The sequence below is a fragment of the Typopeltis vanoorti genome, chromosome 5 (assembly GCF_054136105.1).
Source record: "Typopeltis vanoorti isolate ZY-2024b chromosome 5, IOZ_Tvanoo_1.0, whole genome shotgun sequence".
Lineage (NCBI taxonomy): Eukaryota > Metazoa > Arthropoda > Arachnida > Uropygi > Thelyphonidae > Typopeltis > Typopeltis vanoorti.
In genome coordinates this window covers 66,945,865-66,970,589 of record NC_143553.1, presented here as the reverse complement: position 1 = coordinate 66,970,589, position 24,725 = coordinate 66,945,865, and the positions used below count along the sequence as shown (strand labels likewise).

Below are 24,725 nucleotides of genomic sequence, written 5' to 3'. Positions count from 1 at the left end.
TGTGGTAGTTACAAAATAAATTACCAAGTATGAAGTAAGGCCTAAAGTTTCACTCACCACAATTACAATTTTCAAATTGGGACATTCTTTTTGAAACACCCTGTACTATAAATTAAAGATGCCAAGAAATTATATTCTTGGTTTAATCTTTATCCAAGTGTAAGCAAACAATTATTTGATCAAAGTATCTTGACAACTGGGCCTACTTGTATATAGACACTAATGATGACTTCACATCATTTGCCTTAATATCTCATAATGCAAAGCACACACCTCTTTTGGATGTGTATAATGTTACACATTATGCCAGCCTGGCTGACCAAGTGGTTAGCTCTCCAGCCAAAAGGCTGCGGGTTCGAATCCCACCGTGGGCATGGATGTTTGTGATTTTCTATGGAAATGTCAGTGGTGGTAGATGGCATTGGTGTAGTTGTGGTTAGTTGGTGGAGACAGAGTTGTAGAGCAGGTGCCCTCCCTCAATGAGTCTATGGACTCCCTGGAGGTGTTAAGAAATAATAATTATGGGAAGGACCACTACCCAGAACCTTTAACCTTTATTGAGGTCTCATCAGTTAGAGTCAGACCCCAAAGAGATACCAAGGCTGAAGTAATGCAGAAGTCATATATTTTCCATATATAAGTATTTGACTGCTTATACAGAATGGCATAAAAAAAGTACCCAATAACTACAATGATATATGTTATGGAGCAAATGGATTTATTAACAAAAAAATATATGTTTACACATGATATGTACATCCTCAACTGTTAGTGGAATCTTGGTTGAATAAAGCATTAACAATAGTAGATTATATGCTTGAAATGGGCACCTTATCTTTCAAGACAGGTTTTGTAGGACATGTGAAGGTTCTCTGTTTATTTTGGAGTACAAGGGTTGGGACATCTGCTAGACATATCATGTAATTTTATCCCTTAGTGCTGATAGGAATGGGTATTCTGCCATGACCTACTTTCAAAGGTGGAATAACCATTTCTTCAACATACCCCAAATGAAAGCATAAATTGATGTGATATCAGGAGAATCGCATCACTTGATGTGAATGGTATGGGAATTCTGTGAACCCCGAAATGAGTCCCCCCCAGTGTTCTGATAAATAGGTTCTAGAATCATGTGATGTATGTGTCAGATTGCTCTGTCATGTTGGAATACCTGTGCACGAAATAGAATGCTTTTTGCGCGACACATCCTATTCAAATCCTGGATGAACAGAACTAACACATTCTCGATATACTGTTTGCAGTTCAAGAGATATTGGGATATTGATTATTTTTACACCACCCTCTTCAATGAAGTAGGGCCCAATTATGCCAGAAATCAAACAACATGCAGTGACCTTCTTGCTGTGAAGAGGTTTCTCTTGGCCAAATTCAGGTCTCAAGAAACCTGTAGGTTTGTCTGTATACATGACCACTTAGACTGAAATGTGCTTCGTTCAAGAACCATACATTATGGAGGAAAGACAGAACTTTTGGCCAGCGCATTGCACAGTGTTCCTATCGTGCAGTGTAATCCATTGCTGTTGAACACTGACCCACCCGAATGACGTATTGTAATATTTTTTTCTTCCTTTATTTATCTTACGTATTGCTCTCTTTAAATCTTAATTACACTTATATTGCACTTGTATCTGTGCCCTTAGTAAAATTCTTCTCTAGTAAGACTTTATTCTCTTAACTTCTATATTTCTCTTGGCGGATCTTTACATATAAGAAAGAATGGTTTGGGGGACAAAGGCAATATTAATGGTCAATGCCAACTCCCTCGTCTCTACACTGGTTCTAATTCCTTTTTCAGATTCAGGGAAAATTTATTATTTTTTTACTGCGCCACTCCGAATCCTAGATTAACAAAGAATGTAGAATCAAGGAACCAGAAACACTTTAGCTTACAATCTTATATTACTATAGGTTACGTTTGCAGTCGTAGCTTCACTATAAATTAATCTCCCGCTGTGGTCCGTATTTTATGAGCAAGTGCAACAGAGAAGAAAATCAGGCAAGTCATCAGTTAAACAAAAAGAACAAAACATTTAATTCAATTGATACATATTACACATTATGAATACACTCTGATTAAGTAATCTGCAATTGCTAATGAATGAGCACTAATTTCACAGATTCTCTATATCTATCTTAGCATGTATGACAAAGAACTTCATTTATGATTTACGACTTATATTTGAAAGATCACACATCCATCAATATTAAAGACATTTGTTAACCAAATTACTAATGTAGCTCCACGTGCTCATACAATTTCTCTCACAAAATTCTCATAACTTATTCAATCATTAACACATTCATTGCCAATCATGCGATATCGCATGATGCGAATTCTCACCAAACGGCCGATCACGCGTTATTGCGTGGACGTCGCTATCAAGTTTCTAAATTTGGCCACCACACGAAATTCCAATTTTCAGCTTGGCAATGAATGTGTTAAAAGACACAATTCCTAGGCTCCACGTGCTCTCGTACAATTTCTTTCACAAAATACTCATAATATACTCTATCATTAAAAGAAACAATCTCTAGAGTCCTTCTTAAAATTTACAGATATCCTTTTAGTACACATTTACATAAAAAAACTAGACTGTACGTTACCAATTGCTGGGGAAACTATTTGGCCACCTCACATATTTCGTCAGGACAAATACTTTCGACTCCACGTTCCTTCTGCCTTTTCTGAGGCATTCTTCTAGGGTTCGATCTGCACATACTTCTGCCTCCGAAAATAAGTAGACGTTATTCTTTGGTGAACTGGCTCAACATCGTAACGAAATTTCTGTAAACGTCAGTGAATATCTTCTGCTGGGCTGGTCGCCAATTGGTAAATTTTTGGGAAATCCACGGCAAAGTTCCTCAGTCATTATCTCAAATCTGCTGGGAACGAGGGGATGCCATGAGGAGGCTCCACACACCACAGCAAGACCGCTCGAGACCGGGAGCGTAAGAGAGCACAAAGCCTAAGAGTAAGAAGAACTTTTCTGCTGCTGCACGACTTTTTAAATTGCATGCCACACGTTAACACTATGTCATCAATTTCTCCTCCCATTGTTCAGCGTCACTTCACATCACCCAGTGTTGAGCGCCATACACGGAGTCCTTAGTGTGATTCTCAGAATGCATGAACGGGGGGGGGGGGGGGGGCTACTTGCTTAAGAAAAGGGTGCACCTGTACTCTTTGTTGCATGAGTTTTCGATTCCGGCCACCTTTTATTTAATTGGATTACCTCTTTCTCCCAGCAATTTATAAGTACTTACACTTAAGCAGTAAGATTTAAGCAATTTAGCAATTCATAATACTTTACATTATAAAATAAATGAAAGATTCTCAGTTTAGTAATATTTTAGTAATTTACAAGAGTTTAGTATATTCTGATATATCAATAATTGATTCAAAATGTAACCCCATGTTAAGTCTGAAGGAAACGTAAATTAATCCAATTTTAGTTTCATTCAGAACTAAACAGTATCAAAAGTCACCCAGCTCCTTGAGGATTCTCGGTAGTGATCACCTCAATATCCCAATTATACTGCTGTATGACTACATTTCATAGAATGTAACACTTGCTAAATGTAATGATGTAGATGGCACATGCCGTCTACATCATTACATTTAGCATGCAGTTCTATTACTGTTGAACTGCATGCACATCATAGTGCGTGTGCTGAATGGGGTTTCGATGTTCAGTACTTTTTTTTTTTTGCACCTTATCGTATATGGAAAATATACGAATTCTGCATTACTTCAATCTTGGTATCTCTTCTGGGTCTCCCACTGATGAGACCTTAATAAAGGTCAAAAACAGTCAGGGTAGTGGTCCTTCCCGTAATTGGATGTATATAATGTATAGCATTATACACATCCAATTTCTTGGCATCTTTAATATAAAAAAAAGTGTTATTGGTTTGTTATTGTTAACAGAGCACTGCCTTCTGATTGATCCAGAATACAAGAATACACAGATTTGGAAAAAAAAAAAAAAAACCCCATCAAAGTAGAAAATATCTTAAACATCTTATTGAAAATTAAAATATAAAGTTTAGAAAATAATCAGTCAAAGCTCTTAAATGTGAACTGTAGACTCAAATATATGAATTTTACTGGAGTGAAAGTGAATTTTAAACAAAAACAACCTTAAAAATTGAGTAAAAATTTTTATGAAAACATTGATTCAGCAATGTATGCATGTTTTTTCCAATCAACCCAACAACACGTGAGATGTTGCAAAACGTACAATGCATCAGTGGTATATGTTGAATAGTCAATGAAATAGAAATAACCTGTTGAACAACTGATGGTTGTGATCCTTAGGAAAAATGCGAGAATAGTATTCTAAGGTAGGGTGGATTTGTGAATTATGTAGTGTTAGGTTGTTTAGATTAGACATAATAGCCAAAAAAGGACACCTATTTTTTTTTTTTTTAATTTAGAGGAGGCCATGGACGTGATGTGTTCATGCCATAAGATATCTGACCTTGAGTTGATCTCAGTATTATCAAAGGTGCAGGAAGGTTAATTGTGACGTTTCTTTCATGAAATAAGACAGGAGTGTGTTTTGGTGGCATTGAAGTTGTTAAGGTTGTCCTTACAGTGCTTAATTATTGCAAGGAGATCAGTGTTTAATGCATTGATTATGGAAGATCTTGTAGTTTGGGATAAACCTTGCAGTGTGTATATATATATATATATATATATATACAGGGTGTTCGGGATAAATTTGACAGTTTTGTAAGGAAAAAGAAAATCTTCTTTGTATCTATTAAATTTAATGAATTGACAAAAAAACATTACAGGCAGAGTTAATTACAATACTATCAACAAGATTTACTCAAAATAACCACCATTAGCATCGATCACAGCTTCAATTCTGCTTCGGAACCTCGAACAAGCTGATACTACAGTCTCCCTGGGAAGGGCCGCAAAAACTGTTTTAATTTTATCCATTAACTGGGCTTTTGTATTACTGGAAGTGCGATTGGTGTCTTTTTCAACTGCGCCCCATACAAAATAATCCATGGGGTTAAGGTCTGGGGAGTTTGGAGGCCAAACATTTGGACTGGTGAAGTCGTAGAAATTTTCAGACAACCATTTTTGACTTTTCCCAGAGGTGTGGCAAGGGGCCGAATCCTGCTGCCATACATACGGCCTACCATTGGCTACCCTTGTTATCCAGGGCTTGACTACAGTTAGCAACTCCACGAACAAAGCCCGAATTCCAATGCCAGGGTTCTTCAACACCTGTTCCTGCAGATTTGCGAGGAATTCTGCTGTACGAACGCAATCAGATCGTCTGCTAGGGATCTTTCTTCTTGCTACATCCTCGTAGTCACCATTGCAAGTCTCTAGTTCATGCCTGATTGTTTTTACTGTATTCAGGGAGCATTTGGCAGCAGTCGTAATATCCTTATTTTGATGGCGGGCACGAATCATCATGATACAAGTTATTCTCTTCCATGATTCAGGTGGGTTCCAGCTATCCATCCTTTCTGACATCTTGTATATGAATGAAGAAGGGTCCAAACTTTTAAATGAAGAGAAGTGTGTGTTAATACATGTAACTTACGGAAAAATATAATTAATTATAAATATGTCAAATTTATCCCGAACACCCTGTATTTATTTATATATTTGCTTGTAATATTTAATTTTATCATCAACAATCCTGTACAATTCTCTTATTTTGTATAAAAAATAATAAAAATTCACCTTGTAGCACTTAGGAAAGCGAAGAACAAAGGACGCTAGCAGCACTGTGTTTACCACATCGCTACGCATGCAATCATATGCACGTCATAGTGAGATGCGAGTATTAGCATAATGCGACACTGTCTGTCACGCAATTCCACTGTTGTTTATATGCAGTTTGTGTCAGTAGTAGAGTGTTCATAGTGCTTATCGTGTTTAATCAGTCTCTTTAAATATTTGAACATTGCAATTAGACATAACATTTGTTATAGTTTTTATTTTAGAACATTATTGTGGTTATGATAATTGATTTTATTTTTAAGTAATTTTGAATTATACCAAACTATAATTTTATCAGTAATAAACAATATTTTTTCAAGATTAATTTTTTTAAAAAAATTTTTACCATAATTTTGATATTTTATCCAAACATGTTTAACAGCGTGTATGTATATTTCAAAAGTTGCAGCACCCCCACAATTTCAAGCCACGAACTGCCACTGATCAGGTGATAATCCCAGCCTTTGTGATATCTGATTATAGGATACCATCTTATTGTGTATTATCCATACCATTTGTATACTGATTCCAAAATAAAATTAAGTATAGACAGGAAAAACAAAGTTTATTGAAAATATGAAATTTAAATTTCAGATAGAAGTTGGTCTATCCTTAGGATTCTGGTATAATTAGGTAAGGCAACATTCAAAAAGTTCAACAGAAAACAATTAATGGTCAAATCAGTGTTTTCTTCAGTCTGCCCCTGAGTCTCCATGGTATGGTTCTTCCCCAAACTTTTTTTCTTTATTGACTGATTATTTTTTTAAAGTTTCTTATGCACTTTTCTTTTCAACATATTTGACTTTATCTAAAAAGCTAAATGATCATCAATTGCTCAAAATTTGCCAAAAACTAAATGATCCATAATACTCCTGTGTCCTGAACAAGTAAGATGTAATAACAAATTTGAATAATTCAACACACTCAGATGGGAATTTCTGAGTTAGCAAGTCTATTGTTTCCTTATGAGGCTTGTTAGGAGACAATGTCGAAGCTGTATATTAGGGTTACCAAGTAATTTACCAAGTTTATAAAATTGGCAGAAACCCACTTTCAAGTATTGAAAGCGGGTTTTTGCCCTCTTAAGGTTTCTGTCTGGTCTCTGACAAAAAACAATCAGTTTGAAACAGCTGTCAGACCAGTGAAACCTTATCAAAATGGACCAATAGGAAGCGAATATATGGACACTTGGGCATAGCGATCATGTCTCCTATAAGGTTTGGCTAGGGCAACTCGTAAATGCCAGTAAGTGTATTTCCATAAGCTCTCTGGTCAAATTTCATACAAAACTTTTATAGTTTCTGTATTCGGCTTTGAAATAATGCTGGAGTTAATATCCACTTGATTTTTATAATTTTTGCATTGCCAAACTGGAGCCTTTTGACTCTTTATTTTAAGAGAACATAATTCTTGTTTTCTTGGTAAGCAATCAACCATAGACAAGTTATTTTTTATTAAAAGTAGCTAGACAAAATTTATTGGAAGGCTGGGGGGAACATAGAAGATAAATATTATTAAAGCAGTGAAATGTACTTAGAGATTACATACATATGAATAAAAAGATTAAATATCGAGGAAGGAGTACAGAAAAAATTAAAGCTGATAAATTATTAAATTAAAAAATAAAACAGTAGTAGAAAATTTGAGTATATTTATTCTTATGTTTTCAATATTGGAGATAGAAAAAGCCATTAGGAACTTGAAATGTGGTAGGACAGCCATCATAGATGATAACCAACTTGATTGCTCAAATATAAATATATTAGCCATATCCATATTCAGAAAACCTGATCTAAAAGACCATTCATATGATTAGAATAGAGTTTTCATTCTACCATTCTATTAAAAACAATTAGGGAGAAATTAAATGCATCTGTTCAGTAATTATAAGAAAATTTTGTTACTGGCAGCTCTCTCAGGCACGATCTATGCAAGCTTTGAAAAGAGAACAGGAAAATTCAATTAAAACAAATGTTGTGAAAAAAAAAAGCCGGGTTCAAGTCATTAGCTTTTACCTTATGATATTATGAAATCATGGACATATAACAAAGATCTTTATTTAATGTTGTTCGCTTGGTTATAAATTTAACTTACCAAGAAATTATATTCTTGTTTAATGCTTTAACCAAGTGTAAGCAAAGTTGCCCATGAAGTAACTTCATGACTAGGTTACTTGTATATAAAGGTCGAAGACTTCACATCAGTTACCTTAGTATCCCATGATGCAAAGCACACTGTGCTTTATTGCATGTGCATAATGTTGTGTATTATGGGAAGGTTACCCAGATCAATTTTTACCTTTATTGAGGTCTCATTAGTGGAAGTCATACCCAGAAGAGATACCAATGTTGAGAGTTGAAAATTATTATTATTATTACATAACACCTCCAGGGAGTCCAAAGACTCATCGAAGGAGGGTACCTACTCTACATCTCTCAGTCTCCACCAGCCGCAGCTGCCTTCATCATCTACACCAATGCCATCTACCGCTGACCACCACTAATATTTTCACAAACAAACATCCATGCCCACGGCTGAATTCGAACCCACAGCCTTTTGCTTGCAGAGAGAATACACTAACCACTCGGCCAACCAGGCTGTCAAAATATATCGGAATTAATGTATTTCCTATATACAAGCAGTAAAAAGGTGTAGTGATCCTCCCATAATGCATACCATTATGCAAGTATGAAAGGAATTGTGCTTTGAATTATGGAATACTAAGGCAATTGATATAAAGGTTATCAGCGTCTCTATACACAAGTAGCCCAATTGTGAAGATACTTCACAAGCAAACTATGTTTACCTACACTTGGATAAAGGATCAAACAAGAATATGATTTCTTGGTTTCTTTAATTTAATATTTGACCAAGTGAAAAAATTTTCTGATTCAGAGAATTTTAATAATAAGATGATATACCTTTTTTACTACTTGTATATGGGAAATATGAGTTCTGTATAATTCAGCATTGGTATCTCTTCTGGGTCTGGCTCCCACTGATTTAATAATTGTCTGTGGGTTCGATTTCAGAAAGTGAGTGGTTCTGCTCAGTGGCAGGCTTTTGCCTTCCATTGCTGAGTTTAGAGCAGTAATCTCCTTTTGGGTAACTACTCAGTGAGATTTAGAGTGATCTTTCGTAGATCACTCAGAGTTTTTTGAGAGGTACCTGCTTACTTCATCACACTTCAATAAAGATCAATACCAGTAGCCTTCCCATAATGCAAAGTATTATGCACATCTGAGAAGATATTAATGCAAGCCTCTAAATAAATATAGCCTAGTCTTGCAGATACTTCACACACGTTGCTTACCCTTGGATAAAGGATTAAACAAAAATATAATTTCTTGGTAAGTTTAATTTGATCTTAATTTAAGGTTTGTTTATCCTGAAAAGACCATTAAAAATGTTAACAGCATATGGAATAAGTGAAACCTTATACAGAACAATATATATCTATCTTAAGTTGTAAATCAATAGTTTTGATGTTAAATAGTAAAGCAAGGTCCCATATATCTGCATGGGTTTTTCAAATCCTATCTTAAAGATGTGTGGGAATCTTTATAAGGAGTTTCATCTGAAGGTTATTTATCCAGTTCCATACTTGGGCAGCAAGATTTTCTCTCCTGGAAACTTTTTATCTTGTTTTTATCTTATGAAACTTTTTATCTACTGGTGCTCGACAGTAGATGGCGTTGGTGCAGATGATGAAGGTAGTTGGTGGAGACGGAGAGTTGTAGAGTAGGTGCTCTCCCTCGATGAGTCTTTGGACTCCCTGGAGGTGTTATGTAATAATAATAATAAAAAAAACAGACATCTCATTCAGAGAACATAATTAACTGTGTTGGTGTTATAGCCTTAGTTCCTTTAGCCTTAATTCATATTGACCCAACTATCTCCACTGTTAATTATAATTTGTGTAGACCACATTTAGATTATAAAAATGTTAAAATGGCACTAATATGTTATAAGTCTACATCCTCTTGTGTATGGTATTGACATATTAAAAAAGCAGGCATTCTTTCAGCAAGTTATGTTAAACCTGATGTTAAAATATCTTAATCCTGTGCTCAGTTTTTTAATATGAATCCTACCCATAAATGGTTGTAAACCTATAGTACCTTAGCACTGTGAATGGGCTAAAGGTTAGATGTAACCCTTACTCTATTCGCTAAGCTCTCAGCTCTAGAAACAAAACATAGTACTTTTCGAGCTGCTTCAGGTTGTAGGTGGTGTTTGTCACCTAAGTAACTTATATAAATATCCATGGCACAGTGGGTGGCAGTATCACTCTTGGTGTCTGCTACCTGAATAGGTTATATAAACATCTATGTAACAGTGAGGGCATGGATGTTTGTGTTCAGATCTCAGCCTATTTGTTGGAATGCAGAGATGTTCAGCAGTAAGTCAGCAGAGTGAATAAACATCAACAATATCAAGAAGATAAGGATACCATGATTGTCATGTCTAAAAAAAAAATAAAAAGTATTTTAGCTTGTTTTTCAATGCAAAACAAGCTAAACTTGTTTTAATAATGTTTGACTTATTTTATATCTGTATCAAAGTAAATTTAGTTCAGTAATAATTTCTTATTATGTTTATCTATTGCAAACTTGTGATACCAAATGTTGTGATCCCAAATTTGAGTCCACAAATGTTTGCCCTGATTATAATATATTATAACTCTTCAGTGGATACTTGAAATGGAACACAAAGTTAGACTTCAATGCATAACATATAGAAAAAAAAGTGACGAGACCAATGAGGGAGGGGGGGGGGGGGGCTCCGTCCTGTTGAAAGATAACATTTGGTTGCATTTCCTGTAGCTGGAGAATGGCATAATTATTGAGCATGTCTAAGTACACATTTCCATTAATTTCTTTTTCAAGAAAGAAGAAAGGGCCAATCACTCGATCATGCATTAGTCCACACCACACATTGAGATTTGGACTAGCTCGAATGTGTTCTCTTATGGCATGTGGGTTTTCAGATTCCCAGATCCTTACATTGTGTCTGTTGACTACTCCACTCACGTGAAATGTTGCCTCATCAGAGAAACAAACACACTGCAAAAAATCATTATCCTTATCAATGTGGTTCAAAATGAGGTTAGCAAATTCTTCATACTTTGGACGATCATCTGGCTTTATCTCCTGGACAATTTGGACTTTGTGCACAAACAATTTCAAACATTTGTGTACCACTTTGTGGACTGTATTCCTTGGCATTTGAAGTTCTGGTGAAACTCTTCTGATTGACTTCTGTGGTGACCGGCTGAAGGCTATTTGAACTGCCTCAACTGTCCCCTCAGAAACTGATAGTCTGCCACTGCTTGTATCCTTATGAACTGAACTTGTTTCTAAAAACTTTGTCCTCCATGACTTAATGAACTTGACATCAGGTGGGGTCTTTCCATACTGTGCCCTAAACATTCGCTGCAGTGTAACTGGAGATTTTGTTTCTATTAGCCACAGAACATATCGGGCATTTTCCTGTACTGTACTGAAGCCATTTTTAAAGAAAATCAGCAGTAGCGTTCCTGGTGGCAAAAGCAGTATACTGAAGATACCAGTATGGAAACTTTATGAGTGCCCAAGTTTACCTGCAACAAAATTTATTCAGTTAGTTTCATTGTTAAAATATTATAGTCAGTTGAAATCAGGGTAAACATTTGTGGACACCCTGTATAATGATATATAATGCATTATAAGTCAACTCTCATTGTTGCAAACTTGTGGGGATCACAGGAATGGTTTATTATTGTGGATAGTTTGTTATTATTATTACATAATGCCTCCAGGGAGTCCAATGACTCATTGAGGGAGAGCACCTGCTCTCCCTCGATGAACTATGAACCGCAACTACCTTCATCATCCACACAAGTGCCATCTACCGCCGACCACCACCACTAGTATTTTCACAGACAATCACAAACATCCATGCTCACAGCGGGTTTCAAACCCACAGCCTTTTGGCTGGAGAGCGGATACGCTAATCACTCGGCCAACCAGGCTGGCATAAAGAATGCTGACCTAGCATTCTGGCATTCTGTTTATGGGTGTATTGGTAGTTAGTTATAGTGAGTGAACTGTTGTAATATAATAATATTACAACAGTTCACTTGCTGTGGTGGGAGTCAGTTGTACGGAGGATTCTAGATCAGTAGTTGGAATGAGTATGTTGGTTCTAGGTCAGAATGTTACTAGTTCAAAAGACCAAATTAGATGATACTGTTCAGACCAATTTTAACATATGGATTGAAGAACTGGGTTATTATTATTAACATTTGACCTCCATGGGGTAACAGACTCATCGTGCAAAGTACATACTATCATACACAAAGCTCATCCAACCGTGCCTTAAACTGATTCAGTGTGTGTGTGTCTACATTCACAACACACTCAGGCAATGCATTCACCAGCCAGCCACTCTCTATGCAAAGAAACTTCTCCTAACTCCTCTGCTCACATCCTAATACAGTTTCCAGTAGTAGCCTCGTTCTATCCCCCTCTCCCATTCTATGAAAAGTTTCTTCTATGTCGACTTGAAAACCTCTTGACTAACTGATGTTTCAATCATATCCCCCCCCCCTCTTCATTCACGAGGCCCTACAGTTTACATTCTTTCAGTGTCTTCATACTCCACATTCCAAAGACCACTTACCACCTTTGTGAAACTTCTCTGGATCCTTTCTGACATATCCTTGTCATCATGAAAAACCCAGTAACCAAATCTGTGCACATAATCAATATGAGGCCTGATCAAGGCCTTAATGGAATTATAACCTCTTTATTTCTGCAGGTCAAGGTCATCTGCATCATTGCCATTATCTAATGTGATGACTTCACAGCTTGTGCAATGTGGCCCCTGAATTTCAGGTCCTTGTCTACCACTTTCAGATCTCTCCTCTGCTTCCTTTAAGGAGGCAGAGGAGAGGAGAGATCTCTTTAAAGTTTCTCTGCCAAGTGTATACTTTGCATCCCATTGTTGCTTACCAGATTTCAAAACCTTGCACTTCAGAACATCGAACTGACAGTTACATACTGTTGCCCACTCGCAATATCTATTCAAGTCCTCCTGTAAACAACATCTGCTTGACTCTGCATTGCTCTCCCCAATTTTGCATCATCTGTAGACAGTTACATAACACCAGTTAAAAATATCCTAATGTCATTAACATACAAACTAAACAACAATTGGTCCTAATATAGATCCTGTGGCACACTCTTCTTCTTCTTTCACTATGCCTTATCCCATGTTAAACGTGGTCGGCGCACCGATCTTTAACCTTCCTCTTCTAAGTTCTTTGGCCCAGGGCGTCCTTTGGACTCCATCCTTTCTCCCTAAGATCCTCTGTCACCTTATCCCTCCATCTGAGCTTGGGCCTGCCTCTTTTCCTCCTTCCCTCCAACTCCATATACTCCACTCGTTTACCAACATACTTCTCACCCTTCCTCTCTATATGTCCAAACCACCTCATCCTACTTTCTTGTATCTTCTTGCCAATTGGTCCTACCTTAACCGTCCCTCTGATGTAGTCATTCCTTATCCTGTCCTCCTTTGTCGTCCATCTCAACATCCGCATCTCCGCTACCTCCATCTTCCTCTCCTGTGCCTTGGTTATAGCCCACGTCTCCGCACCATGGAGCATCGCCAGCCTCACCACCATCTTATACAGCTTTTCTTTCCTCTTACAACTCACTCTCTTGTCGCACAGGACCCCGCTCATCTTCCTCCAATTCATCCAACCACATGTTATTCAGTGCTGTATTTCCTCATCCAAGTCACCATTCCTCTCGACAACCGACCCAAGGTACTTGAATTTCTTCCCTGAAATTAGCCTTTCACCCTGGAGTCGTATGGCCATATCCTCGTCATTTCCTATTGACATATATTCAGTATTCACCCAGTTAATTCTCATGCCTTTCTCCACTCTTCCAGGGTCTTTTCATGCTTCTCTCGGGATGATTCGCATAGAACAATGTTGTCGGTAAAAAGCATGCTCCATGGTGCCTCCTTCTTGACATCTTCCACTAGTACATCCATGACCAGGTCAAAGAGGTAGGGGCTCAGAGCTAACCCTTGGTGTAGCCCTATGACAATGGGGAACCCTTCTGTCATGCCGACACTAGACCTGACCCGAGTTTCTGTTCCCTCATACATCTCCTTCACCAACCTCACGTACTTCTCCGACACCCCATTCTTCCTCATACACCTCCATACCTCCTGCCTGGCCACTCTGTCGTATGCCTTTTCCAGGTCTATAAACACCATGTGCAGATCTACTTGCATCTCTCTGTATTTCTCCATCAATCGCTTTAGTGCAAATATCGCATCCATTGTCCCTCTTCCTGCCATAAATCCAAACTACTCCTCACCAATTTTCGTTTCCTGCCATATCCTTCATTCAATTACTCTTTCCCATATCTTCAATGTGTGTGACATCAGCTTGATCCCTCTATAATTGCCACAGTCTTGAACATCTCCTCTTCCTTTGTTGATTGGGATGAGAATACTTTTCCTCCATTCTTCTGGTATCTTTTCCTGTTGGGCAATTTTCTCATCAGATCCCAAAACATATCCACGCCCTCACTGCCCAAACTTTTCTACACTTCCCCAGGTATCTGGTCTGCCCCCACTGCCTTTCTATTCTTCATTTTTCTTAGTACCCAATCCACTTCCTCTCTACTTATGTCTTGCACCGTTCTCTCGTTTGCCTCTCCATCCTCACACCTCTCTCTCAGATTCTCCTCATTTAGTAGTTTACGGAAATATTCTTTCCATCTTCCTCTGATTTTGTCCTCCTCTTGTAATACTACTCGTGAGGCATTCTTTATCTGCTTGACTGATGTTATGTCTTTCGAGGCCTTATCTCTGGCTTTCGCTATTCTCAACAACTGAGCTTCACCACCGTTTCTCTCCAGTTCTTCATAAACCTCATCAGCTGTCCTCGCTTTCGCTGTTGCCATAGTTCTCTTTGCATTTTTCTTCGCTAATCTATATGCCTCCTTGTCGGCTCTAGTTCCAGTCATATCCCATTTTTTTTTTTTGCTTCTTTCTTTTCCTTGATCTCCAACTACACCTCCTCATTCCACCACCATGCCTCCTTATCCTCAGGCGGTCCCTTTCCTGATGTTATACCAAGCACCTCTTCTCCAATTTTTCTAATATTCCGACTAATGTCCCACCATTCTTTCACATCCTCTGGTAACTTCATTTCTTTCAATACCTTTTCTTTAAACTTATTCCTTGGACCTTCCTCTTCCAATTTCCACCACTTTATTCTCCTCTGTATCTGCCACTTCCGTCTATTCTTCTTTTCCCCTTTTATATCACAGTCTACCACAACCAACCTGTGCTGTGCCACTACACTTTCTCCATTAATCACTTTACAGTTTTTCACCTCCTTTAGATGTTTCCTATGGCACATAATATAGTCAATCTGACTCATTCTATCCCCGCTCTTATCGGTTATCAGATGCCCAACTCTCTTCTTGAACCACATGTTAGCTATAGCCAGATCGAAGGCCACAGCATATTCAATGATTCTTTTACCTTCTTCATTTCTTTCACCGCTACTCCACCCCCCATGTACCCTTTCTTCACTGCTTCGTTCGGGCAACAGAACTGCATCGCTTACAGGGGACGCCCTAGCCATGGTCCTTTCTCTGTTATCCAACATTTCATCATTGGTTTTGGCATGGTTTTTTTTATGGCTGGATGCCCTTCCTGACGCCAACCCTCCCCATTTATCCGGGCTTGAGACCGGCACTGAGAAGACTAATTTGCCCTCCCCAGTGGCTGGGTTCCTGTGGTACACTACTAAGGACTTTTCTCCTTCAAGATGCTGCACCTCCATATACAACTTTCTGATACATATCTGACAGCCAGTCACAGGTCCAAGTAACTAGTCTGTTATTCATCTCAGTCTTTTCAGTTTATTTAACAGCTTTTTGTGTGGCAGTCTATCAACGACTTTTGCAAAATCTAAGTGTACCACTATATATGCATTTTCCTTTTACAAGCCATTTGTCAGCTTGTTATTGTACATAAGTTGGTAAACCATGATCTCCTCCTAACAAACTCATGCTGACAACCACAGAGAATACTGCTGTTATCAACCCATTTTTGTATCCTAGTTCCTACCAATCCCTCCAGTACTTTAACCACAACTCTGGATATACAGATTGGCCTATAATCTGTAGCCACAGCTTTATTGCCACTTTTATGCAGCAGAACAATTTTATCTTCTTTTCGCTCTCTTGGAACCTGTGCTGTTGTGATACTTATTAAAAAGGCATGACAATGCTTGTTCAGTTCCCTTAAGACGAGTGATATGTCATCACATTCTATTGCCTTATTGACATCACGCTTATTTATTTCCTCATATATCTCCTGCTCACTCACAACTAACCCATCCTCTCCTATACCCTCTACACTTGATTTTATCATGATTTTACCCTGATGAGAATGAAACATCCTTATAAATTGTTTGCTGAATATCTCAATGGTCTTCTGCAGAAGTTACCATTCTACCATTTTCATCCATTAACATCATCTTACCATAACTTACCATCATCAACTTAACATCTTACCCTTCCTTCTACTTGTCACATATCTGAAAAACTCTAGTTTTTTTTTTTTTCTTTTCCTGATTTGCTAATTTCTGCTCATACTGTAATTTTGTTGTTCTTATCACCTTCCTTGATTACTCTTTATACTCCATGCAATTATTCATCTTGTGTTGCCTCCACAGTATCCTCTTCTTCCAAATTTCATGCTTAATCCCTTTACTCATCCATTTGACACCTACTTTATTCAGTCTTTGGACCTTTAGAATACATTCACACATCAATGTTGTTAAATGTCATTTGTTTAGTTCTTGTGCAGCATTTATCTTCCTTCTGCTTAACATCTCATTCCATGCTGTAGCTCCCAGTTGTTTCCTAAGTTTTTCATAATCACTAACCTTGTAATTCCACATATATTCTTTCTTCACAGAAGTGGATTAGAAATTAAACAAAGAAATAATTAGAAATGATCAAAGACTGAAGGCCACATGTGAGAGTTCTGAAAAAGAACAAGGTAGAGAACAGACTGTGTCAATGGTAAAACTGGTATATTAAGAATGGTATATTAAAAATGAAGATATCAGAAAATAACTTGGCATTATTAATATTCAATAATCTGGTCACTCATACAGAATGAAAGATAAAAGATTAACAATAAATGTGTGTTTGAAGCAAAAATGACAAATGTACCTGTAGTAGATATAAAAGCAGATCAAATTGAAGACCTGACAAATAATAGACCAATTCGAAAGGAAGTTGCTGATGGGATAATTGATACTAGTTACGAAATAATCCTTTAGACTATGATAATATCTGATATACCCTTTAGGTCTGTGACAGAAAATTATGAAGATAATGGATCTAGATCGGTGTAGAACAAATACTTAATTATTTTCTTGTATTAAAAGTAACATTGGCTGGCTCAATCATAGATGTATTACAGTTTGGTTGCATAAGATTTCTTTATTTTCTAAATAAATAAAGTAGTGTCATCTAAAATGTTCACAGATCAACATTTTAGATCATAATTTCCATCTTTGAGCTCCAAACCATGTAAAAACTAGTTTTATCTTACTTTTGTAGGAAAGGAGAAAATATTTCTAACCTTAATGAAGACAATCTTTGGCAAGCTAAGCATGTTTATGATTCTGCCTTTCATCCTGATACAGGTGAAAAGATGTTTATTATAGGAAGAATGTCAGCACAGGTACCTATGAATATGACAATCACCGGATGCATGCTGGCTTTTTATAAGTGAGTAAAAATTTAATGTTTATTTTTAATATGTGATAGTATATTTAATAAATGCTAGCTATCATGTTTTTATCTTGAGGTAATGCACATAAAGAACAAAGTGAAATGTAGATAACATTTCTTAAATAATATCTTCTTCAAATGAATATCTTCAGGAAAAACATTTTATGATGAATGACACTTTACTGAAAATGCATCAGTCCTCACACAATGTAGCAGTATCTGGATTTGAAACCATTCAGAAATAGAAATAATAGAATATAAATCAGTTTTACAACTGCCAGTCTATTTTATACTCAATGTTACCATTTGAATTTATATAGCATATTTGTTGTAATAGATTTAACGGTATTGATATGAACACAGATGGATAAGAAAATAACTATTTATTAACTTAAAAGCTAATATTTCACTGGTATTATATCCAGCATCTTCAGAGCACACAACACAAAGTTTGTTACAAATGCAAGACAACCACATCTGGTGTAACAGTGGGGCTAGTATAAGTCAGTGCAGCGTGCAACACAAGGCCTAATAGGGATGGCGCCCTATTAGGACCTAAAGTCCTAATAGGGTGCCATCTAGGTTAAAAAAAAAAAAAAAAAAGTTCAAAGTTTTGAAATAGTAGTCCAAATAATAGTCTTAGAAAGTTTGAAAAAAAAAAATAAATAAAATTAATAAATATTAAATTGGTCTTCGGATGACAGTCTCCCAAATCTTTGGTAGATTTATACAGCCATACTTGTTAAGGTTTGGAGTATGTTTGGAGTAAAACATACTCCAAACCTTAACAAGTATGGCTGTATAAATCTACCAGAGATTTGGGAGACAGTCATCCTAAGACCAATTTATTACTTTTATTTTATTTTTTTTTCAAACTTTCTAAGATTATTATTTGGACTACTATTTCAAAACTTTGAACTTTTTTTTTTTAACCTAGGATGGCACCCAACTTGGACTTGAGTCTTGTGTTGCATGCTGCAATTACTTATACTAGCCCCACTGTTACACCAGACTCATGTCTGGTGTAACAGTGGTCTTGCATTTGTAACAAACTTTGTGGTGTGTGCTCTGAAGATGCTGGATATAATACCAGCGAAATATTAGCTTTCAAGTTAATAAATAGTTATTTTCTTATCCATCTGTGTTCGTATCAATACCGTTAAATCTATTACAACATGTCTAGTTTTCCCCTCTCTCTCTCTCTCTTGCTGATCACTGAGCAATTATTGGTTGCTTGAGGATTTTCCCCCCCATCTCTCTCTCTCTCTCTCTTTATATATATATATAGAGAGAGAGAGAGAGAGATAGACATACACACAACCTTGGAGTTAATGTTCAGAATATAGTCGTAGAATTTAGAATGCTAAACAAATCAGCACTAAGCAGATCCATTGAACCCTACATATGAGATCATAGAAAAGTAATGAGACAAAATTCATATAAAATCATGTATTCAATTAATGATCTGATACATCATGGTCATTAATTGAATACCACATGAAAATGCACCAGTTCCGATGTTCTTTTCATGTGGTATAACAGGATTGGAAGCCCCTGTCAGGTCTCTTTGATTGTTTTCCTATAGTCCGAAAATGGCTATGTTTCATCTTGTTCTTGAGCTTGGGGGAAAAGAAAAAAATTTACATAGAGACAAGTCAAGTGAGTACAGCAGTTGTTCCAACACAGGAATGCGTTTTTATGGCTAAATATTCATGAATTGGCAGTGCAGATGAGAAAGTACATTGCCATGATGCAAGATCCAATAATTCACAATCTCTGGACACACTTCTAAGACTTTTTTTGCAACATTCAAGGATTTCTTTGTAATGAGATAATCATCATCATCAAATTCCTGCCATGTACCCTCAAGGGGTGTATAGGATATGATAGTACTACATGAAAAATTTACATCATTACTAACTTACTATCTACAATTTTCCTCCAAATCATTCTGTTACTTGTCAAGACTATAACATTATCAGATCTTATATTGCTATTATCTAAGGCACTTTGTATTGTATCAATCCACCTATATCTTGGTCTTCCTCTTGGTCATTTTCCTGCCAACCTCGCAGAGAACACTTGTTTTGCTAATCTTTCCTCGCCCATTCTGTTTAAGTGACCATACCACCTGAGATTAGCTCTGCTAACGCATTCCTCGATGCTGACAATGTCAAGTTATTTCCTAATATCTTTGTTTTTAATATGATATTGCCATTGATGCCATTTGTTCACGCCTCTAATCTTTCTCAGGACTCTCATATCTGCTGTCTCTAGTTTTTGGTCAAGTGTTTTACTTCTGACCCAGCTCTCAGATCCATAAGTTAAAACTAGTTTGAACACTGTCTTGTATACAGCTAATTTAGTGTTCTGACTAATTTCTCTCTTATTCCATATAAATTTATTCAATTCACTTTCTACTATACCAGCTTTGTTGATTCTGTTGTCTATTTCCATATTTAATTTATCATCTTCACTAAAAATTGTGGCCAAGTAGCTGAAATGTTTTACTTGTTCCACAGGTTTCCATTCACAACGCAGTTGACATTTTCAGAGATTCTGCCTATTTTCATTCTCTCTGTCTTTTTATTACTGACCTTCATGTCATATCTATTACAACAGTTATTCAATTTAGTTAGTGAATCTTGCAGACTTGTAGCAGATTTATTTAGAAGTATAGCATCGTCTGCATAAAGCAAAGAGCTTACATTAACATCTCCAATTTTGATATCATGTTTAATAACACTTTCCTTCATAATGTGATCCATATAGATAATGAATAACAGAGGGGATAATGTACATCCTTGTCTCACACCAGATTTAACATTAAACCATCTTCCTGTACTTCCTTGAATTCTAACTACTGACTTACAACTCAAATAAAGACTAAGTATTGCTTGATATAATGCCCCATTGACACCATATAACTGTAGTGTATTGAATAGCTTCTCTCTTGGCACCTTGTCATATGCCTTTTCCAGATCGACAAAACTTAATTACAGATCTTTGTTATATTTCCATGATTTCTCAACTATTTGTCGTAAAGTGAAGATCTGATCCTGACAGCCTCTATTTGGCCTGAATCCAGCTTGATCTTCAGAAAGCTTTTCTTCCACAATTCTTCTCAACCGTTTCTCAAGTATACTTGCATAAATCTTACCAGGAACACTCAGTAAGGAAATACCCCTGTAATTCTCACATTCAGTTTTATTTCCCTTTTTATATATGGGTACTATGACAGCTCTACTCCAATCATTGGGAATTTGTCCCTCTGTTCAGGCCTTCTGAACCTTGCAGTGCAGCCACTGTAAGACTTTTATACCTCTATATAACAATGAAATATTTAAAAAAAATGGCAAAGAATAAATACCACAGGAGGAGAGGATTCAGTTAGAATCAACTTACTGATTCTAACTTAAATCAACTTAAATATTAACAGATAATACAGAAGATATAACTATAATTAGAATATTCATACCTGACAATATTGAGAAGACTGTTACCAAATGTGGTATGAGAATATCTGATAAAACAAAACTTATGGCATTTAAAGTTTAAAGAAAGGAAAGAAATAAGAAACAAAGTTAAGTTTTAAATATTTATCCGACAGAACAAGTTAATGATTTTAATTCTCTCAGCTGTAATATAAGTTTCACTGACGAAAGTGATCCAAAATATAAAATGAATTAATTGAATAAATTAATGCATTACTAATGCTACTTTTAAGCTGAAGTTAATACAAGTGTAATCTGAAAAGTTCTTAGCCTTGACCATAGATGGCAACATTATCGGCACGATTTTTTTTTTTTCTAAGTTGGCACATCTGTCATAAGCATCCATGTGAGATTATTGCAAGTCATTCTATCAAGTAGTTTGTTTGATACAAATGTCAGTATCCCTTGAAATAGATAAAATTGTGTATCGTGCGGTTATAAAATTTTTTGTAATAGAAGGTTTAATGCCAAAAGAAATTCATTCAAAGTTCATAAAAGTTTATGGGCACTCTTCTCCTTCGTTTTTGACAATTAAGAAATGGGCTGCCGAGTTTAAACATGGCTGTACCAGCCTTGAAGATGATCCATGTGAAGGACATCCAAAAAGTGGAACAACACCAGAAATCATTGATCAAGTGCATAATATGCTATTGGATTACCCAGCGAGTCAAAGTGTGTGAAATTGCTCAGCAATTTCACGCACTTTGTAGGCATTTCAAAACAACGTGTAGGATATATTTTGCATGAAGAATTGCAAATGAAAAAGCTTTGCACAAGATGGGTGCTACACTGCCCCACAGCAGATCAAAAACACACTCGTATGAAAATCTCTGAACAGTGCTTGGAGCATTTTAACAAGAATAAAACTTATTTCGTCATTGATTTATTATTATGGATGAGACTTGGATTCACCAATACACATCAGAATACAAACAAGAGTCAAAACAGTTGACAGAAGTCAGTTGTTCAGCACCAAAGAAAACAAAGTCAGTTCCATCAGCAGGAAAGATCATGGCATCAGTGTTGCGGAATGCTAAAGGCATTTTGTTTATTAATTATCTTGAAAAGGGTAAAACAATAACCGGGGAATATTATTCCGATCTTTTAACCAGACTAGATGAAAAAATTCATGAGAAAAGATCCGGTTTGCAGAAGAAAAAATCATTTTTCATCAGGACAATGCACCTGCCCACAAAAGCATTTTGGCAATGGGAAAATTAAGGGATTTGCACTATGAATTGTTGGAACATCCACCCTATTCCCCAGATTTGGCTCCCTCTGACGTCTATCTCTTCCCAAAACTAAAAGTCTTCGTTGGTGGTCAGCATTTTTCTTCAAATCAAGAGGCGATTGCAGCTGTAGATGGGTATTTTGCAGATCTTACTGAGAACCACTATAGGGACAAGATAATGGCACTGGAGCATCGCTGGAATAAATGTATTAGTCTTAAGGGAGATTATGTTGAAAAATAAATTCGCTTTTTTCATTGTTAGGCTGAGAACTTTTCAGACCACTGTTGTATATTGACATACAAAATGATATTCAATGTTTTAAAGATGTTCTAATGTATGCAAGTAAAACATAGAGAATGGGGGAAAAAATGAATAACATCAGGAATGATATTATTCTTCATTGGTTTTCAAAAAGAAATGAAACATGACAGTTTTACCAGAACTACAAGAATAAACCATACAAACAATAGATAATAACAGAAATGAATGGATTTGTGCAATCTGAATAGAATCTCGCTAAGTAGACCACCAAAAAAAAAAATAATAATAATAAAATACACACACACACACACACACACACACACACACACACACACACACACACACACACACACACACACACACACACACACACACACAGCAGAATCTGCTTACTGTGATCGCATATAATATTGGCTATTGTTATCAAAATCAGTCAGTCCCAGAACACACCATTTAAAATGAATTAAAAATAATCCATATTATAATCAAAGTTCCGATTTATGTTATCAAAAATCCTCGAATGTTTAGCCTTTTGCGTCTCAGAATTCTAAGAAATAAGGGTTAATCAGGAGAAAATTTGACAAAGAACATTTGTCAAAATCTGGCTTTTTTTTAATCTTCCTTTAATCTTATTCTTCCGTAAATCTTATATCTTCCAGGCAAATGCAAGTGGGTAATCTTAAATCTTACAGGCAAATGCAAGGGGGGAGTATAAATACAGTCTAATTGTAATTTTTCGAGTTTATTTTCATGCTCTCTTTCAGTAAGTGAATCTTACTTTAAGTGCTCATTAAAACAGCCCTTAGCATTATGGTAGAAGCAAGTAAAAAAGTAGAGATCTATCTTTTCAAGAAAAGCAAAGAATTTTGGAGTGCTATGATAAGTTGCCTAAAATGAGTCAGCATAGTGCAGCTGAACTTTAAAAATTTCATAACCACTCTTGTGTAAGATCTTAAAAAACAGATCAAACATTGAAACTTCAGCTCTTACTAATAAGAACAGGATCGGAAGAGAGCATGATCTGGTAAGGCTATCCATGTTGAATCAGCATTAAAAATTTGGATTAGTAATGTTCATGAAAAGAATGCTTCGATTAATGGGCCTTTGATGCATCAAAAAGCAGAACTTGCAAAAACAATGGTAAAGATAATTTCACTGCAAATGATGGATGGTTTAACAGGTGGAAAAAGCAACAGAATATTGTGTACAAGTATTCATGGTGAAGAAAAAAGTGCTGATTTTTTTATCAACTGATGCATGGATTAAGATCAAGTGGCCAAAAATTATTGATGAATATTCTCCCGAGGATATTTACAATGTAGATGAAACAGTACTATTTTCGTGCAATGCCTGTGCATACTTATTTGTTTACAAATGAAGATACTAAAGGATTTAAATCTTCAAAAGACTGAGAAACAGTTCTTTGTTGTGCTAATATGAAAGGTGAGAAACAGAGCTCCTAGTGACTGGGAAAAGTAAAAATCCTTGGTGTTTTAAAGGTGTCAAAAGTTTGCCTGTTGATTACTGTTCTGGTGCAAATGTTTAGATGACTAATGACATTTTAAACAAGTTTCTGTTCTTGTTGTTTAATTTGAAAGTCATACTGAAAATGCCTTTGATACCAGAGTGACAATTTTATGTTAATTAAAACATATAGATAGGATAAATCTACTTTATGTTATTTATTAATTATGTATTTAATGTGTCTTTTTTTTTTTAATTTGTTTTAATTTTTTTGAAGAACTACTCCACAAGTAGTGTTTTGGCAATGGATTAACCAGTCTTTTAATGCTGTTGTCAATTATACCAATCGTAGTGGAGATTCACCAATTCCTGTTTCGTAAGTTTTTTTTTGACATTATTATTACTGATGTGAAAACTCCAGATCAAAATTAAAAGTTCCCCATTTCCCTTTAATATTCCCCCCCCCACATTTTACTATTTAGCTCTATTACAACTTACTTATGTCCATTTTGAATTAAATAAATATTTTCATCTTGGATAATTGAATAAAATAACATACCTGCCAACTGTTGTGATGTTTTCTCCATTCTGCTTTTTTAGGATATACTGATTTTTGAACATTAAATATACCTCTGCTTAAATTCTAATGAACCTATAAGAACCAACTCTATGT

The 24,725-nt window shown here is 36.1% G+C and overlaps 1 protein-coding gene across 4 annotated transcripts in view; it reads left to right on the top strand.

Annotated features, from left to right (window-relative positions):
• Sfxn1-3 (Sideroflexin-1-3) overlaps positions 1 to 24,725 on the top strand; it is a 260,013-nt gene that overhangs the window by 39,736 nt on the left and 195,552 nt on the right. For all 4 annotated transcript variants that reach the window (XM_090392487.1, XM_090392486.1, XM_090392488.1 and 1 more), the window contains exons 3-4: positions 17,428 to 17,598; positions 24,330 to 24,428. In XM_090392487.1, coding sequence (XP_090248613.1) covers positions 17,428 to 17,598; positions 24,330 to 24,428 — 270 coding nt within the window. The remainder of the gene's footprint in view (positions 1 to 17,427; positions 17,599 to 24,329; positions 24,429 to 24,725) is intronic.